The 16,987-nt window shown below is 48.4% G+C and overlaps 1 protein-coding gene across 5 annotated transcripts in view; it reads left to right on the top strand.

Moving 5' to 3' along the window:
- CELF2 (CUGBP Elav-like family member 2) overlaps window positions 1-14,809 on the top strand; it is a 159,980-nt gene extending 145,171 nt beyond the window's left edge. For 4 of the 5 annotated variants that reach the window (XM_078856524.1, XM_078856525.1, XM_078856526.1 and 1 more), the window contains 5 exons: window positions 2,278-2,388; window positions 4,352-4,384; window positions 5,182-5,400; window positions 8,652-8,795; window positions 11,282-14,809. In XM_078856524.1, coding sequence (XP_078712650.1) covers window positions 2,278-2,388; window positions 4,352-4,384; window positions 5,182-5,400; window positions 8,652-8,795; window positions 11,282-11,409 — 635 coding nt within the window. In that variant the 3' untranslated portion in view covers window positions 11,410-14,809. The remainder of the gene's footprint in view (window positions 1-2,277; window positions 2,389-4,351; window positions 4,385-5,181; window positions 5,401-8,651; window positions 8,796-11,281) is intronic. The other variant, XM_078856527.1, reaches the window with a different exon arrangement.
- Window positions 14,810-16,987: the final 2,178 nt, after the last annotated feature.

The raw sequence follows: 16,987 nt of genomic DNA, 5'->3' as shown, positions 1-16,987 counted from the left end.
ACACGCCAGTTCACGCACTGCGCTGTATTGACAGAGAGCAGGGTTTACGAACATTGCCGCATGCAATACCTTGGAAAATCCGTATCTGAAACTCACCGGGGCCTCCCCCAATTGGAACCGACTCGGTTTGAAATGAGTCGCTGATGAAGTGTCAAAATTCACAGCGGTGGGGACAAACAACGGCTGAAGGTATCGCTGGTCAGCACCGTCTGTGTGGTGGCCTTTGTACGGCAATCGCCCCAGCAAGCCTGTACGTCCGAACTTTTTATTTCTCATTATTTTTTGGCCCGTGCACACTCACACCCGCGTTTGTGACTTTGTGTGCGGAGCAATGGCGTAGAGATCTCATTCGTCCCGAGATGAGCTTCCTGCCCTGGGATTATTTCTGCTCAAGCGCAACACTGGGGGCGAGTGATGTGTGCAACTGGCCTGGCTGGCTGTTGCACATCGGGCTAGATTAAAACGAGCGCTCTGTGCGGTGTGCCCTACCACGCAGCGTCGCCAGTGCCGGCTACTGTGATCGCCATTTACCTGGCGTTAACAGTCCCTCGCCAGACGGCACTGTGCACACCTCGCCTTGTTTAAGTTGTTACAACATTTAATGTAGTTCGTTTCCATTGGATTGTGTGTGTGTGTGTAGTATGTAGCAGCCTTCATAGGTGCTCGACAACAGCACTTGCCCCAACAGTATGTTAAGGCTACACGGGGGATCTTTGTCTTTGTATGGTGGGGGTGTGTGTGTGTGTATATATATCTACCGCACACAGATGATTGCTTGCAGCACTTTTACGGTTGCTGAGCACGGATCCACAATCCCGAAATGCCAAGCAGCCAGCAACAAATAGCACGATTGAAGGTGCTGTAGGTAGACACGTTTTTTTAATTGAGCAAGGTTATTGTAAGGAGACGATACGAGGGAATTCAAATGTTGAGCAGTGCGAAGATTGAAGCAGAAACAGAAGCGTTGGGACCTGCAGTGTGGTGGTGGGTGGGTGGGTGGGTGCGTGAGTGAGTGAGTGAGTGGATGAGTGAGTGTGTTGTTGTGACCTGCATTGTGGTGGTGAGTGGGTCGGTGGGTGGGTGGGTGAGTGGGTCGGTGGGTGGGTGAGTGAGTGGGTGAATGAGTGAGTGTGTTGTTGTTGTTGTTGTGACCTGCAGGGTGTTGAGTGGATGAACACAGTGTGACGAATGAGACAAAACAGTTAGTCTGGTAGACCGAGTTCACAACATTGGTGGAGCAATCAGTGAGTGAAGCACATGGGAACAGTCACTGGAGTAGTCGTAGCAAAAGAAGTGTGATAAGGAGGTGACAAACCGCAAGTCAGTGGAGTGCATCTGCGAGTGCTGAATCAGTTTCAAAGACAATGCAGATATGATTATCGGAGCGCGTTTGTTTTGCATGTTTTGCCACAAGTGTGTGTTGTTGATGCAGACTCGATGTTTGAACACCTCAACACCCGCGTTATTGCCAGAAAGGGTCAAAGCCTAATCTTAGTTTTTATCATCATCATGCCGAACCAACAATCAACCTGAACGCTTTACATCTCACGGTCTACCAAGTTTCATCAGAGGGTGCGCTCTGTACATGCGCATGTACGTGCGTTGAATGGCCGTGTTCGTAGCACAGTGCGTCAACCACTGCACCGCCGCTCCCCATGTACATAGTGGGCACACGCATAAGGAGGACGCACCCAAGTGGGAGCAGATGGATACGCGTAATTAGTGGTACACGCGGATACATGCACGGTGGCATATGTGTATGTACGTTGAACTTCTTTCGCACCGTACGTAGCCAACCGCGTTAATCGGAGGTGTGCGTGCGTGTGTGTGTGTGTGTCGGTGCGTGTGTATCGGTGCGTGTTTGTGTGTCGGTGCGTGTGTGTGCGTGTGTGTGTTGGTGCGTGTGTGTGTCGGTGCGTGTGTGTGTGTCGGTGTGTGTGTGTGCGTGTGTGTGTGTTGGTCCGTGTGTGTGTCGGTGCGTGTGTGTGCGTGTGTGTGTGTTGGTGCGTGTGTGTATCGGTGCGTGTTTGTGTGTCGGTGCGTGTGTGTGCGTGTGTGTGTGTTGGTGCGTGTGTGTATCGGTGCGTGTTTGTGTGTCGGTGCGTGTGTGTGCGTGTGTGTGTGTTGGTGCGTGTGTGTGTCGGTGCGTGTGTGTGCGTTGGTGCGTGTGTGTGTCGGTGCGTGTGTGTGTCGGTGCGTGTGTGTGTCGGTGCGTGTGTGTGCGTGTGTGTGTGTCGGTGCGTGTGTGTGCGTGTGCACGGCTGTCACGCGCTCCAGGTGGCAGCTCCTCCAGCTCCTCCAGCTCCGGTGTGGGCTCCATGGGCTCGCTGGCCGGGCTGCAGGGCCTTGGGGGCAACTCGGCGCTCAGCACCATGGGCGCCCTGGCAGGTAAATCGGGGGCGGGGGGGGTGAGGGCGATTTTAGGTAGAGGACGGAACCAGGCCGGCCCCTCACAGTCGATGCCACTCGTGACAAATCCCCTTCCCTCCCAGACGCCGTTGACATCCGTCGCTGCTGTGATGAGGCAGCAGCCCCCTGTTTCACATTCGTCATCCATGGGCTGGCGCAGACATCGGTACCGCCTAAGGTTGCAAAACTTTAGTCGTACCAATTGATTTACAATCCTAATAAAGAGCAAACTTGGAACCACAAGTCATGCCACCTCAGGTGCTACCCGGGGGAAGTGAAAGACTCGGTCTGGGCTCGTGAAACCGTAATGAGTGCTTACGATCCGGGATCTGTCCGGGTCACCGACACTGAAAAATATTTCCACGCCAGGCACGCCACATCCATCATATCCCTCTCTCGCTACAGCTATATCTCTCCCGTCACGTGCCTACTTCGCCCGGTTTACCGGTGACCCGGAAAATACCGAGTGAGAAATGACGCCCCCTGCACACAATACGCATTTTGTTCCTTGCCGCAGCAGCCACAGGGCCACAGTATTTGTAGGCGCGTGCATTAGCGCACAGAGATCACCCCCCCCCCCCGTGCCCCCCCCCCCCCCCCCTCCGCAAATTGAGTCTCTTCAGCTGTGGGGGCAAATGTCGGGAGCGATCAACTTATTTCAGTCCGCACACCGTGTGCTCCCCCGTCTCCCCGGTGGTCCTGGCGACAATCGTCCACGCTGCGCTGGGCAATCATTTGAGGTCGAGTCGACGCAAAGAGGAGGCCCAGGCCATGGTTCACGTACAAAAATTGACGGCGCGCAGCGTCGCGTGCGTCGTGACGCCACAGATGGAGCCACCGGTGTCGGGACGGTTGCTTAAGCCTGGCAGCCTCTGCGCCGTCGATATTCTCCCCCGCGCGCAACGCGCCCCACACCGTCGACGATTTCGCGCTCCGGCCAAGGCCGTACGTATATGCGGCAATGGGAATTTTTTCGCACCTTCGATTAGCACGTTTGGCTATGTACGGCGCGAAAGAAGTCCAGAGTACGTACGTACGTGCGTACATACGTCACGCAATTTATTAATTGTTTGCAATCAAGAGACCGTTGGGATAATCGTCCTCGCGTGAGGGAGACACGCACGTGGCGCGTATTGTCACGTGCCCCGGGACTGACGATTCGGTTTTGGCCGTCGCAATTCGCGGTTCGCGATTCCATTGGAGAGCCGATTGTTTATTTTTCTCAATCTCTAAAAAACGTTGATGCTCACGAACGCAATCGGATGCCTATAATATATAAAGGTTTAAAAAAATCTAATCGGCACATCATCACACCCTCTAATACGTACACAGGCCATGTGCTCCAGGCTGTCCAATATGAGTTTTAGGCATCGTGAAATGTTTCCTAGAGGGGGAGAGCATGGCTTTTAGGCACACCATCAGCGGCCCCGGACCACAACGGGTAGAGACAGAGGAGCGACCAAGTGATAACAGGGACACGAACATCCCCTCGACGATTCATTTACGCGACGTTAGTGCCCCCTACAACTGCCTGCGATGAAATCGCCCTCAGTGTGCCTCGTCTTGCCCGATCTCAGAAGCTAAGTCGGGTCGAGCCTGGATAGTGCTTGGATGGACGACCACTCTGTATAACGGGTTGTGATAGGCTGCTGCTGGGCTGCGTGGTGGGCAGCAGAGGGCAGTGCGGTAAAATCCATTGCTGTTACTCTACTTCTACACCGCCACGTCCAATGCTGCCCGCCTTTCACAACCGGCAATGCCCAGCGTTGTTCGAGTCTGGTAAACTAACCCCCGCGACCCGCACGGCGTGGGGAGGCCCTCGTCCAGAAGTGGATTGACCAGCAGGGCTGTAACATGTGCGTACACGTGTGCGCACAGCTGCAGAGAGTGGGGCATCCGTGAAGGTTCAATACTAACACACATCCTCGATACTAACCCACAGCTGCACTGGAGTCCTTTCACCTTCATTCGCAAGGTGAGAAAAACACCCCTCCCCCCGTTTACCCGCAGATAACACGACGAGTGGTGCATGGTGGGGCGTTGTTGCATGTGAGGTACCGCGGCGCATGGGGGGGGGAGGAAAGAATTGAAACCCCCGTTATTGAAAAGCTTTCGATTTAAGAGGCTTAATTAAATTCGTTTAAAAAAAATTGTTTTATTTTTACAGGAGTTGCCGTTGCTTGCCAGATTTTTTGCCGTGAACCGATACGCCGTTAATAATCGAGGCGACTAACACGCAGTTGTTTTTCAATTTGCATCGTATTTCTTTAAGCCCTACGCGTGTCGTTTAGGGGACGTGAGCCCAGCGGCAGCGCGTTTGCCGCTAGTTGCAAAGGGTCGCGGTTCGAGCCCAGTGGCCACCCCTGGTTAATACCGCAGTTCTATTTAACATAAATACGCGCAGTCTGCTTCGCAGTGGACGTTTAACATCCCGTGTTTTTGTCATTCATGAGATAGTTGGCCGCGTGTGCCGACGTTACGGTCTGCATTTTAAAATAATTTGGTAAATCGCTCAGAATTTACACAATTGTGGAAATCCAAACAAAACAGCACCAGTGCCCCCCACTACTGGCAGACTAATGCCCACTTGCAGGGCCGGCGCTGTGTTCACCTGGTGCCGTAAACGAACAGCTGCCACGGGGGGAGGGGGGAGGGGTAGGGGTTGTCCCCTGCCGTAGAGCGTCCCGAGCTGTCCTGTCTGGGAGGTATACGTATAAAGCGGTGGTGATGGTGATGATGATGATGATGCTGTTGATTATCAAATGCCCTTAGGTATGGGCTCGCTCAATGGCGGCCTGGGGGGCTCGGGTCTCTCCAATGGCACGGGCGGTGCCGGTGGAGGGGGAGGAGGCGGTGGCGGCGGAGGAGGCGGTATGGATGCACTGAACCAGGCGTACTCCAGCATTCAGCAGTACGCCGCCTCTGCTCTGCCCGGCCTCTACGGCCACAACCTGGTGCAGAGCCAGGGAGTGGCGGGCAGCCAGAAGGAGGGTAGGGGCTCTTTCCTTTTTTGTGTCAAATGTTCGTTGCTCATTTTGATTGCGATCACGCCATCAGGAGACGAGTATCCGGTCGACTCCGCCTGCAAGAGCAGTTGCGCGCAACCCTCTGTGTTTGAGAGCGGCCCGCGGAAGCGAGTATCACATAGCTCAGGTGTGGGGAACCTCTTTTTCTGCCAAGGGCCATTTGGATATTTATAACATCATTCGCGGGCCATAGAAAATTATCAACTTAAAAATATGCCTGTTATATTTGGTCAAACGTTTAACTAACTCACCCCTAATGTGATGGCTGCAACTGCTTCGCTTTGGCGAGGCGTGTGATGTTAGCTGGTATTGATGATGTTGCTGCTACTCGCAACTGCTTTTCCAGGTTTGCTCCTAGATTTATTGAATTTCGAGTCCCGCCTGCGGTTGGCTTGGCAGAGCCACACCAAATGATTTCGCGGGCATATATGGCCCGCGGGCCGGACGTTCCCCACTCCTGACATAGCTCCCTCTGAGAACCGAAGAATTGATCTCTGGTCGACGCTGTAGGGGGAGGAACTCTTCTATTTGCCCTACTGCAGAGTGATCTTCGGCACTTCCGATTCGCACTCTTGGCTATGTACATTGGAAGAAGTTCAACATACATGCATACATGTCATATTTCTCCTGCCTCAGCAGTTCTAGTGCTGTTTTTTTTTTTCACCTGAAGACGATTGCTTGTCCTGCGATCGAAACGTCGTGATTTTGTTATTATTTTTCTATCTACGTGACTTTACCGAAAGACCCAAAGAGCATACATACATGTTCTTCACATGACAGTTAAGCCAATAATTTTAAGTCTCGGAGCTGGATATTTGCCAAATTCGGCACAAAACCAAGTTTCATGTGAAACTAAAAGCCCCCACGTTAAAAACTAAACTCTATATATATATATTTCGATTTAAAGCTTTCGTGACTGCAGGGATTCATCTTCTTGGTTCTTTCGGTAAAGTTGTTCTCTCTGCAGTCGTTGACGCCTGGGCTGAGACCATCGATGTGCTGCTCTTGTGAACCCAGTTGACTCGCTGCCTCGCGGTAGCAGCTTCGGTTCGAACGCAGAATCTCACCGGTGCTGTCAGTCCACAGTCAAAAAAATGTTAATAAGAAAGGAAAAAAAAGAGTAAGGGAGCTACATATATGTTCATATTACCGAGAAGAAATCCCGACTTTCCAACTGTGGCCACCGATATGAAAATCTATTATTTCTTTAAATGATAGCATCATTGGTGACAGTGCTTTTTTCTCGGGACAAGAGTGTTTTGCCATTGTTCCACATTTTACCGCAGCCATGGTAAAGGTGGCGCTGATTTTGCTCAAGCGATTACAGCGTCGTGCGCCTCCAATCAGCGCGGTTCGCTATGGGCGGCGCGAAAGAAGCTCAACATCCATGCAGGAACACGGGCGTCCGTCCTGCTTGCATACAAGCAACTTTGCCTTTCAGCCTATACTGGACTTTTCTCCAACAAAATTCGTTCAGATCTTCTGTAGCCAGCAGTGCATCGCATCGTGATAGAAAGCAAACGTAACATCAAAGCAATATTTTTCGTTAGTCGCTGGGAAAGAACCGTTATCCACACTAATTGGCCACCTTCGGATTTCTTCTAAACAGTCTTCATCGCGTGCCATTCAAAAAAACCTCGTGTTTTAGTCTTCAGAGCTGAAATATTCTGATTTCATCGAAGAAATGCAACTGAGATTTGTGTTGTGTGTCTGTGTGTGTACAGACATTAATGAGCCGTCCGAGACCATTACTTTGAGAACTTAGCATAAATCACAAGTGGCTTAGATCCAGATTCAAACCTAGGATTTCAGCAGTCATAAATGTGAATTAACCCCTTGAGTAAACATATAATCTATGTAAACATTTGTAAAAAACAAACAAATCGGGGCCAAAATTATCCCAGTCAGGGTTGTTTGCATGGGGTGGCGATTACTTTTTCCTTTCTGCAAAATGTTGGTTCAACTTTTTCCCCTTACCTAGACACAGAGCACGTGCGCGTGCACCATGCCTGTCAGGGCATGTGCCACTGTACACAGGTGGCCTAATCCCCCCCCACCTCCTCCCGAGGCCTGTCTCTCTCACCGCTGTCTCAACAGAGCGACAGCGGTGAGCAACATTGAAAAAAATTGTTATTAAAGAGACGGTGCCGATGTATTTTTGTTTGGTTCGACATCGCATTATAACAGTTCGGTTAAAAATTCAAAACACATTCCTACATTTACAAGCAAATTTCTCTCTCCTACTCGCTCTCTCCTGCTCGCTCCTACGTGAACATGAGCTGTCCCGGCCATCTCTAAACCTTTATAAATAGCCTGTCTCTGCAGATTCCCCCTCTTTTTTTCACCTGAAGACGGTTGCTTATGTTGCGATCGAAACATCGTTATCTATTATTTTTTCTACCTACGTGGTTTACCGAAAGAACCAAAGAGTCTGGATTCCTACCGTCATTCCCGCGCCGCACGAGTTACCGTTGCAGGATATTTTGTTAATTGGAAACGCGGCCCCTGGCTTCTGATTAGCGACGTCAGTGTCATGCCCCGCTGCCTCGTCGCGTGGCTTCTCTGGAGCTGTCAGAAATACGCCGTTGGTCACGCTGAAGCGGGCTGCTCGCACCCCCAAGCGCGCGTCGAGCGGACGACTTAAGCCTGCCGGATTGGCAAATGTGACGCGACGCTGTGCCGTTACCGCACTCGGACGCACGTGCGGCCGTGTGTGTGTGCTTTTGCACTTGGTCTGTTTGCGCATGCACCTGCACACATGTTTACTTCCGCATGTCGCTGTGCCTGTGTGTCTGCATCCACGCATCTATGTGCAATCGTGAAAGCCTGCGGACGTCTGCGTGGTTCATCTTTGTGCGCATCTGCCTTCGGGCGTCTTTGTACAGATAGACTTGTCTCTGTGCACAAATCCATGCGTCTGTGTGTTTATGCCCATGTGTTTGTGTTTCACGTGTATCTGTTACGACCTTTGTGTGTCCATTTTCTTGTTCACGTCGCCGTGCGTCTAATTGTGTCTTTGCCTCTGTCCACGCATCCAGTTGTCTGTTAACTTGATTTGTAAGCCATCTTGCCCATCGGTTGTGCGTCCGTGCGTCTCCGTCCAGAAGTGTGTGTTGCGTCTGTCCACGTCCGTGCGTCCATGTCCGTGCGTCTTGTGTGTGTGTCCGTGTGTGTGTCCGTGTGTGTCTGCGCGTGTATGTCTCTGTGTCGCGCCAGGCCCCGAGGGAGCGAACCTGTTCATCTACCACCTCCCCCAGGAGTTTGGAGACCAGGACCTCATGCAGATGTTCGTGCCGTTCGGCGCAGTCATTTCGGCCAAGGTGTTCATCGACAAGCAGACCAACCTCAGCAAGTGCTTCGGTGAGCCGCCAGCCACGAGCCCAAGCGATCGGTGCTCTCGACACCACGCCAGTTTGTAAGGGGGGGCGGGTCAAGGTGACGACGCGGCAGGGTGGTGCCGCAGTAACGCCTGTCCCTTGCCGGTTCAATTCCTGACCTTGGGCGCCCTTTGTATGCGGAATTTGTCCGTGTGTTCTCCCTCTGTTGTGCATGGGCCTTCTCTGGGTTCTCCGGTTTCTTCCCATGGCTAAAAAAACAAAAACAAACACGTACAATGTAACCGACGTTAAACCAAAACATCCCAGCGCGAACAAAAAAATCACCTGAAAATTACCCAATTGCGATTGCACGTATCGACGTTGTACGCACGTGCGCATCTCTGGCAAAATTTGTGCGTTTCTTGATAAAAAGCTGAACAAACCGATGGCACGGGGTGGTGGTGGTGGAGGGGCAGTTCACTGCACATGTCTCATTGCGTGAAATTCAATCGGTTGTGTCGAGCCCAGGCGAGCGCAAATAAAAAGCACTTTCGGGGGATGGCAAGAGGGGACTGCACCCGACTTCGCTTCCTCGCACGAGACAAAATCTCTCTCCCCGTCCTCTTTAGCGTGTCCTCATTCTCACTCATTCGCTCCTTTGCTTCGTAAGATGTTGTGTCTGCCAGTGGCCGAATCGTGTGTTTGGTTAAGCGAGGGTTTTTTTTAGGCGTTGTTGCAGCAGTGGCAGCCTTCGTACCCAACTTTGGCTGCAGAAGATTATTATTCTGGAGGGCAGTTGTGATGATGTACAACTGTAGTGATTCAGTCACAACCGAAAATACTCACCCTACGTTATCGACACGGCCTGCATGATACGGACAGTAAGGAAGTTAAACAAGCCCTCTGATTGGTACTCAACGGGCCTGAAAGGGGATTGGTTCGAGGCAGGGAATTGAAGGGATTTGAGGAGAAATACAAATGGAAAGAGCGGGAAACGTAGGATAATTGACAGGGAGGACAGTTGGAATCCATTAGGAAAGTGGAAGGTGATTGGCTGGAGGGAAAGCGGAAGGTCAAGGAACCTTCGAGAAAGGGGCTTGAGCAATGTATAAATGGGAAGCAAGAGAGTTCGGGACGCATGGAGAGGAGCGAATCCTTGAAGACTGTGCGTAAGGAAATAAATACTCCTATTGATGAAAACTGCTGTGTCGGTTGTCACTGCACAGCCATCATGCTCAACTACTTTCAGGAGACGTCACCGGACAAGAAGGCACCAAGTCTTAAGTGGGATCAAATGCCACTGGGAGCGGTGGAGCGATGGTGCTGTGATTAGCGCACGGCACTACGAGTCCATCCAGGGCTAACGTCGGTGCTGAGTGATATTTTGAGCCGGTCCTGGGTCTCCCTTCGGCTGCCTGCATCGACCAGCGGCGGGTGAAGTATGGTCAAACAACCGCCATAACCGACACGGCGTGGGGAGGACTTCATCCAGCAGTAGGAACAATGAGCGACGGAACAGTCACGGGAGGAAGACGTCTTGGAGGGTTGGCGGAGCTGGTGCAGCCGACTCCCAAGCGGACGGGAAGCAGAGAAGTCCGCTGAGCAACGGCAGGCCCACTGGTGATGAGTCATTTGCAACGGGCGGAGAATGCTGAAGAGCTGGAAAAGGGAGTGAAAGAGCTCAATGCTTCCGTATAACAGCTGACGCCTGCTAAGGAAGTTAAAGTTCACGGAGATGTTGATGTAAAAAAATAAAAACATTTTACGCTGGAAGGATTGCAAATCAGAATCGAGCTGCATCATGTCGGGAAGCCACAGCAGGAGGCTGCTCTAAGGAAGATGGAGAAGAGTGTGAGAACTGCAGAGGACTTTGTTGTTCACCGCGTATTCCATGGAAGGAGTATATCAGGGTATTGCTGAATAAGATAAACTCGCGGAAATAATGACACTTAAGGGAAAACCAGCATGGCTTTGAAACAGACAGTGAGGGTGTGTGCCCGATAGAAATATTTACTGCCAGACGTGACATTGAGAAGGTCTGGAATCATGCGAACGTTCCTTGGATTTGTTCTTTAGACTTTTAAGTGAGCTCGTGATTCACTTTTGGTGAGAATGGCTACGGGAACATCGAGGCTGTTAGAACATCAGCCAACTGCTGAGTTGTACGAGAGGACGCATAGGCTCGTGTGTAGCTGCGATGGGAGACGCCGGAGTGCTTTGAGCCAAGGACCCCGTTGTATTTCGTCACCTGCTTTGTCCAATGCTGTGCTTGGCTGTGTGTTGCCACGGGTCGGTTAAAGTCGGAAGAACACAAGGAACTAACAAATGTTTCCCGAAGAGACTGCCAAATAGATTGGGCTCTCTTGTGTCATCAAGAGCTCCCTCAAGTGAGGTATTTTCGACTCTCAGCGGCATGAGGAAGCAATTGCAGGGTCTCTCGAAAGCCATCTTCTCTCTTTCTCTGCCTCTCGCTCATTTGCTGATCACTCGTATTCGTCCCTGTCACCTGTGTCCTCTCTGGCCGTGCAGGTTTCGTGAGCTATGATAACCCGGTGTCAGCCCAGGCCGCGATCCAGGCCATGAACGGCTTCCAGATCGGCATGAAGCGTCTCAAGGTGCAGCTCAAGCGCAACAAGAGCGACGGCAAGCCTTACTGAAGGGTCGTCTCCCTCCCTCCAACTCCTCTCCGCCCTCACTCTGTCTCGCCATCACCTGGTCCATCCTGCCCATCGCTAAATTCCCACTCTCCATTTCACTTTTTACCTCGATCCATGTTCGACTCATCCCACGCGCCATCTTTATCCCCTTTTAGTCTTACCTTTCTGCATCTCTTCCCCTCTCTCCAATCTTTCCCTCTTTCACACTCTCTTCATCTCGCTGTCTTCCCATCACCGGATCTGTCTCCCGAGATCATCCGGGCTGTCCTCCGTGGCTCCTCCCAATCTCCCCGTCGCACTTCCATCTCTCTTGTGGCTGGAGGGTTTCCACGTCCACCTTTAGCCCCAGCATAGCTCGTTAACAATAACGGGGCTTTAACTACTTAACGAGTATAATAACACTTTTGACATGGACGCACTCTCGATATCTCTTCTTGTTTGGTGTTTTTTTATTTTTTTTAAAGAGCTCTTGTTTTTTTTTTTGATGTGCGTTTAAGGAAGAAAAAAAGTATTCATTTTCTTTTCGAGAGAAGTTTGTTTTAGGTGTTACCGTCTCAAAGTTTAATTATATATAGATGCATAATATACATTTTTTTGTTCGTTTTTAGTTTGGTTTATTGTTAACGGTTTTTCCGCTTAAGTAACGTATTGGCCACCTTTACGCGCGGTGATGTGTGTGCGTGTTTTTTCTTGTTCTTTGTTTGCTGTGCGTTTTTTGAGGTGCATTCTCCTATCCTGTCCAGGAGCTCACGCCCCAGGTGTGTTTACAATAGTGCCGTTAGGGCACCCGTGGGCTTCCTGGTAGTGCAAGTCGCCAAGTGTGACCCCGAGATTGTGGGATCGCAGTTTCAATCGTGCGAAAAAGTCTCGCCCTGATATTTTGCAGATTCCTCGACATGTTTTTTTTCTAATTTTATTTAAATCAAACTAAACAAATCTAAATCGCCCTAAAATAACGGGGTATCTATTTTTTTTTGTTTAAAACGATGGTGTGTTTTTTTATTCGCAAAGTAGATTTTAATTTTGTTCATTTTGTTTTGATAGGACTATCAAAATAAATGGAATCACATTTCATGAAAACGGGGGATGTTTTTTTTTTACCATTGGGGATTTTCATAAATTGTGTCGTATCCAATTTACGGGATGCTTTAATATTGCACAATTTGTTGTGGGATTTCGACCAATAATAATCTGATTCATTAATATTGTAAACTCTTAAAATGATAGATTTTTATTTAGATCCCAGCATTTCACTTGATATCGTGGAATTAGCCACGATATCACCATCAACGTTATGGGACACTTTGTATTGTTCGATCTCTGTCAATATCTCGACTGATATCTCCGCGATTTTCTCGAACCGTCGGGATGTCTTGAAATTGTGGGATCTCCCGGAAAATCGCGAAATTTCATCCCGAGATGGCGAGATCTCTCGCGGCCGGGATGTTGCAGGCGGACGGCACGTGTTTGTGTTTAGGTTGCGCGCCCGGTGCCTCATGCCCTCCCTGTCTCCTTGGGTTATTGGTTGAGTCCTAAAAAAATTACGCTTTTGTGAGCCTCAGAAATGTGTGCAGTGCTGTACTCGATTTCCTTCAGCAAACGATTTTCCCGAGAGAAGAAAAAAAATTGTGTTTGGTTTACAATTTATGTTGTCTGTTGAGCCACAGTGTGGGGCCTCCCTTCTTTTTTAGCAGGGAAATTGCAACAGGGTAAAACGGAAGAAGAAACAGCAAGAGGAATGACGTCGTCTTTATTATACATGTACCTATGTACACACATATGTTTGCTTTGAGATGTTTGGGTAAAATCTTTTTAATTTCTGAACGGCTACGTGTAATGTGATCAATCATTCCACAAATAGGCTTCATCGCCTTTTTAAGGAGGAAATGGGTCGGAGCCGTCAGAGCCAGAATAGGATCATATTTTAATCTTACCCTGGTCCTTCAGATAGATCCATGCTGCGTTGCCACGGCCACCAGGATGGGTGCTCCCTCGGCTCACGAACCGGGCACCCGCCGAGTTGTTCCCAAGTAGAGCCCCGCTGTTGTTAGCGCGACATTTGACATCTTGCTCCGCCGCGCTGGGCGCTTCTCTGCGAACTTATTCGGGAATTTATTCAAGAACGTCGTCGGGGTGTCCTCAAGAAGCTCTCAACACGTACGGAGCGAAACGTCGGACATCGTGCCGAACGGCGCGCGGCGGAGCCCGGAAACACGTTGGGAGGGCGACGCGGCACAATAGCAGAACCCCCCCCACGCAGTGGCTGGTTGCACCTCCTTGGTAAATGGATGTGATAAGCATTCTGGCACGAAGGCAAAAAAATGCCTCCTCGGGTGATAGTTTTTGTTTGTTTGTTTTCAATTTGCCGTAAGGAGTGTGGCATCGCATAATAAAGGAGAGCAAATATCATTTGGGGGAGACGTTCTTGTACTGCCGACACAATTTTCACGCTTGTTTTTTCACTCGGTAACTACGATTGCCGTATTTTCCGGACTATGAGACGCTCCGAAAAGTAAAACACGGGCAGAACTTACGTCTTATAATGCGGATAAATACGGTAGTTGTGTCTTTGTTGAAGTGTTTGTGTAGTTTTTGAAAGTTGTGCCACTGTATAAAGGTATTACTTTTTTTTTATCCAAACATTTCGAAGCTAATATACATATATATGTGCAAAGACACGCGTGCAGGATTTTGTGCAGGAATAGTCATTAATTGCAAACAGACGTTTACAGAAATTAAATGAATATACAAAATATTTAGCTGTGAGGGAGAGAGTGCTGGTGTTTGTTTGTTTTTTTGCCCTAGGTGCAGAGGGCCTTTTGTAAATTAGGATTTATACTATGGCTGTGTCTATTAACTCAAATTAACAATATTCTGATACTGCTACAAGATCGACCGATCTGTGGATCAATCTTTGGCAATTGTTCTCGATACCCGTGACATCAACGAAATTGATCCATTACAGATTATGTTAAAATAGTTCTTAACGCTACTCTTTGATCTCAAACCCTCCACACCTCCACGTAATAATGTGAACCCCTTTACACTAAATCCTATCGCTCACCTTACATTTAACCTTCAGTTCAATCCATTACCGTGAACTTTAAACCCCCGAAGGCCTCTGAATCTTAGGATGCACACAATGAACGGTTGTGTCCGAGAGTTCTGTGGAGCCCCAGGGCATCAACAGCAGTGTGCTACACTCTTAGGTTGTTTCGGTAAAGTCACGTAGGTAAAACTAAATAAATAATAATAAATAATACAAATAAATAATAAATATAATAACAGAAGAAAATAATAAATCACGACGTTTCGGAGGCAACACAAGTCTCCGTCATCAGGTGGGACCGTCACAGCTAGATTTACTTCATCAAGTGAGGCAAAATTCCAAGAGACTAGTTCTTAAATACAAGTTAAGGGGGGAGGAGGGGGGAGGGGCTTATCTGAATGTGGTAGCCAATGAATGGAACGTGTTGGGGGGGGTGGGCGGGGCTGAAAGAGAACAATAGGTGTACAAGATGTCGTTATACCCCGTGTTGGTTGACAATCCAAATACAAAAAGGAGAGCAGTGTGCTACGAGTTCGTTGTTTAAATCCGTTAAGTAAATTAGTCAAGGTCTTTATTAGGAGTAGGCCTCCACATGCAAGTAAAATATATATTGAGGCCATCAGCCTCCTGCCTTTGCAGACCAATATTCAACAGCATGAGGTTAATTATGCAAGCAGACCTTTGACCAGTTTCAGCCTCCTGAGCCTTATCAGCAGTGAGTCTTCTTTAATAAAGCCGCAGGGTTTGATATGATGCTATTGAGTATCATATCTAAACGACGGGACCCTGTTCAATGCAAAAAGTGATACAATCCGGACTAAATTAACCCTTTATAAGAAAACGCATTAAACCGATCACGTGCTCAAGTGCAAAGAGGTCGTGGTCTGGACATACTGGGTGGCCCAAAGGTTGTTTTACTGATACACTGATTAGGATTTATATTGTATTCCTGTTTACATGGAAATGACATCATTATTATTTATTTACATAATAATTATTAACATCCACATGCATTCGTTTTCTTTGGCGATTACAAAAACTAGACACAAATTGCCAAAACATTGATAAATTGTTGCACTCTGTCTCGGTAAACTAACTTTTGGGTCTCGGTGTATCTATAACTTGCATTCCACACAAGTTTTTAGGCTGACAATGTGACTTGGATGTCAGCAAAAAATAAATAGCAACATTTGTACACTCTAATCTTCTGAAGCCTTTCACGGACAACAATAAACACCAATCCACAATTCCCTAACCCCATGTGCCTATCACGTAAAGGTATCGTTAAAATATTGATATTCTGTAGTATAAATTGTATATAGTGTGGGTACCAAAGCATTGGTATCACGCACCACTGCAGTAGTTGAGACTGGGTAGAGATTAAACAGTGACTGGGTTGTTGGTTCGTTGTTCATGGGATAAATGTGTGGCACAGTATCGGGATTTCTCCATGTTTTCAAGAGTGCCATATTGAATTTAGCAGTAATAATGCTAAAGACTGGTAAACGTAAAAAAAAAAAGTTCAAAAAAATGAAACAGAAGACACTGATCATAAGAAAAAATAATAAAGGCGTTCTAAAATATTTTTATATATTTTTTTACAAATTATCATTGAGATTATTTATTTCTTAAGTTATTTAAAGCATGCAATAACGTGCTCGTGCGCAAGGCAAGGCACAAATGCGGTCTAGGTGCCCGCGTAGCACTGCGCGTTACCTAGCCTGTCCGTCACGTTTCTGTTGTTTCTTTGGCGAGAACAAGGGGGTATGAAAAAACATTTACAGATCCGTTTTGCCATCAAGAGACGCCTGCTGTCAGTTTTTTTTGGGGGGGTTTGGTTTAAACAAAAACAAATTGCTTTGTTCTTTTCACAGTCATTGTCCGGTTGCCGTCTTGCTCATTAAGTCCTGTGGACAGGAAGCCACTTAAAAAAAAAATGGCATCGTAGATATTTTCCGTGATGCTATGTGGCCAAAATATGTTTCCACCAATTTTGTGTTATTATGTTGTCAGTGACTTGAATCTAGATTTCAAGAGACTGGAACTCAAGGTTGATGCATGAATGAATCTTGACAACAATTTTACTGTTATTCTCAACAGCCTGGTAAAATTAACAAATAAAGTGTCAGCAGTACAAACTCAGTCCCTCGCGGGGAACGTAAAATAAAACTCAATCAAATTTCGCTTGGGGTGGAAGTGATGGATACATACACGATGGTATGGGACACTATTTAAATTGTATATGATATGCACGAAGGCAGTGAATTTTAAAACGACACTTTAAACAACGGCGGGTTGTATCTATAATTGCTTCCCTGCGGGAGACGAAGGCGATTGTTTATAATTGAATGCCCTGTCTTCGGTCGACTGCGATGGAGACACTCTCCTCCTCTGGTGTGCTCACACCCTGGCCAGGAACCCAGTCTCCTGAAACTCCGCTTCAAGCCACCAAGTGGCTGTACTCTTTGTCCTCGTGACCTTCATAAAAGGCCTCCGAACACTTGGAAGCACGCAGTTATAGCACATCTG

Source organism: Lampetra fluviatilis, chromosome 5 (genome assembly GCF_964198595.1).
Source record: "Lampetra fluviatilis chromosome 5, kcLamFluv1.1, whole genome shotgun sequence".
In the NCBI taxonomy this organism is placed as follows: Eukaryota; Metazoa; Chordata; class Hyperoartia; order Petromyzontiformes; family Petromyzontidae; genus Lampetra; species Lampetra fluviatilis.
This window is presented reverse-complemented; position numbering and strand designations above follow the sequence as displayed.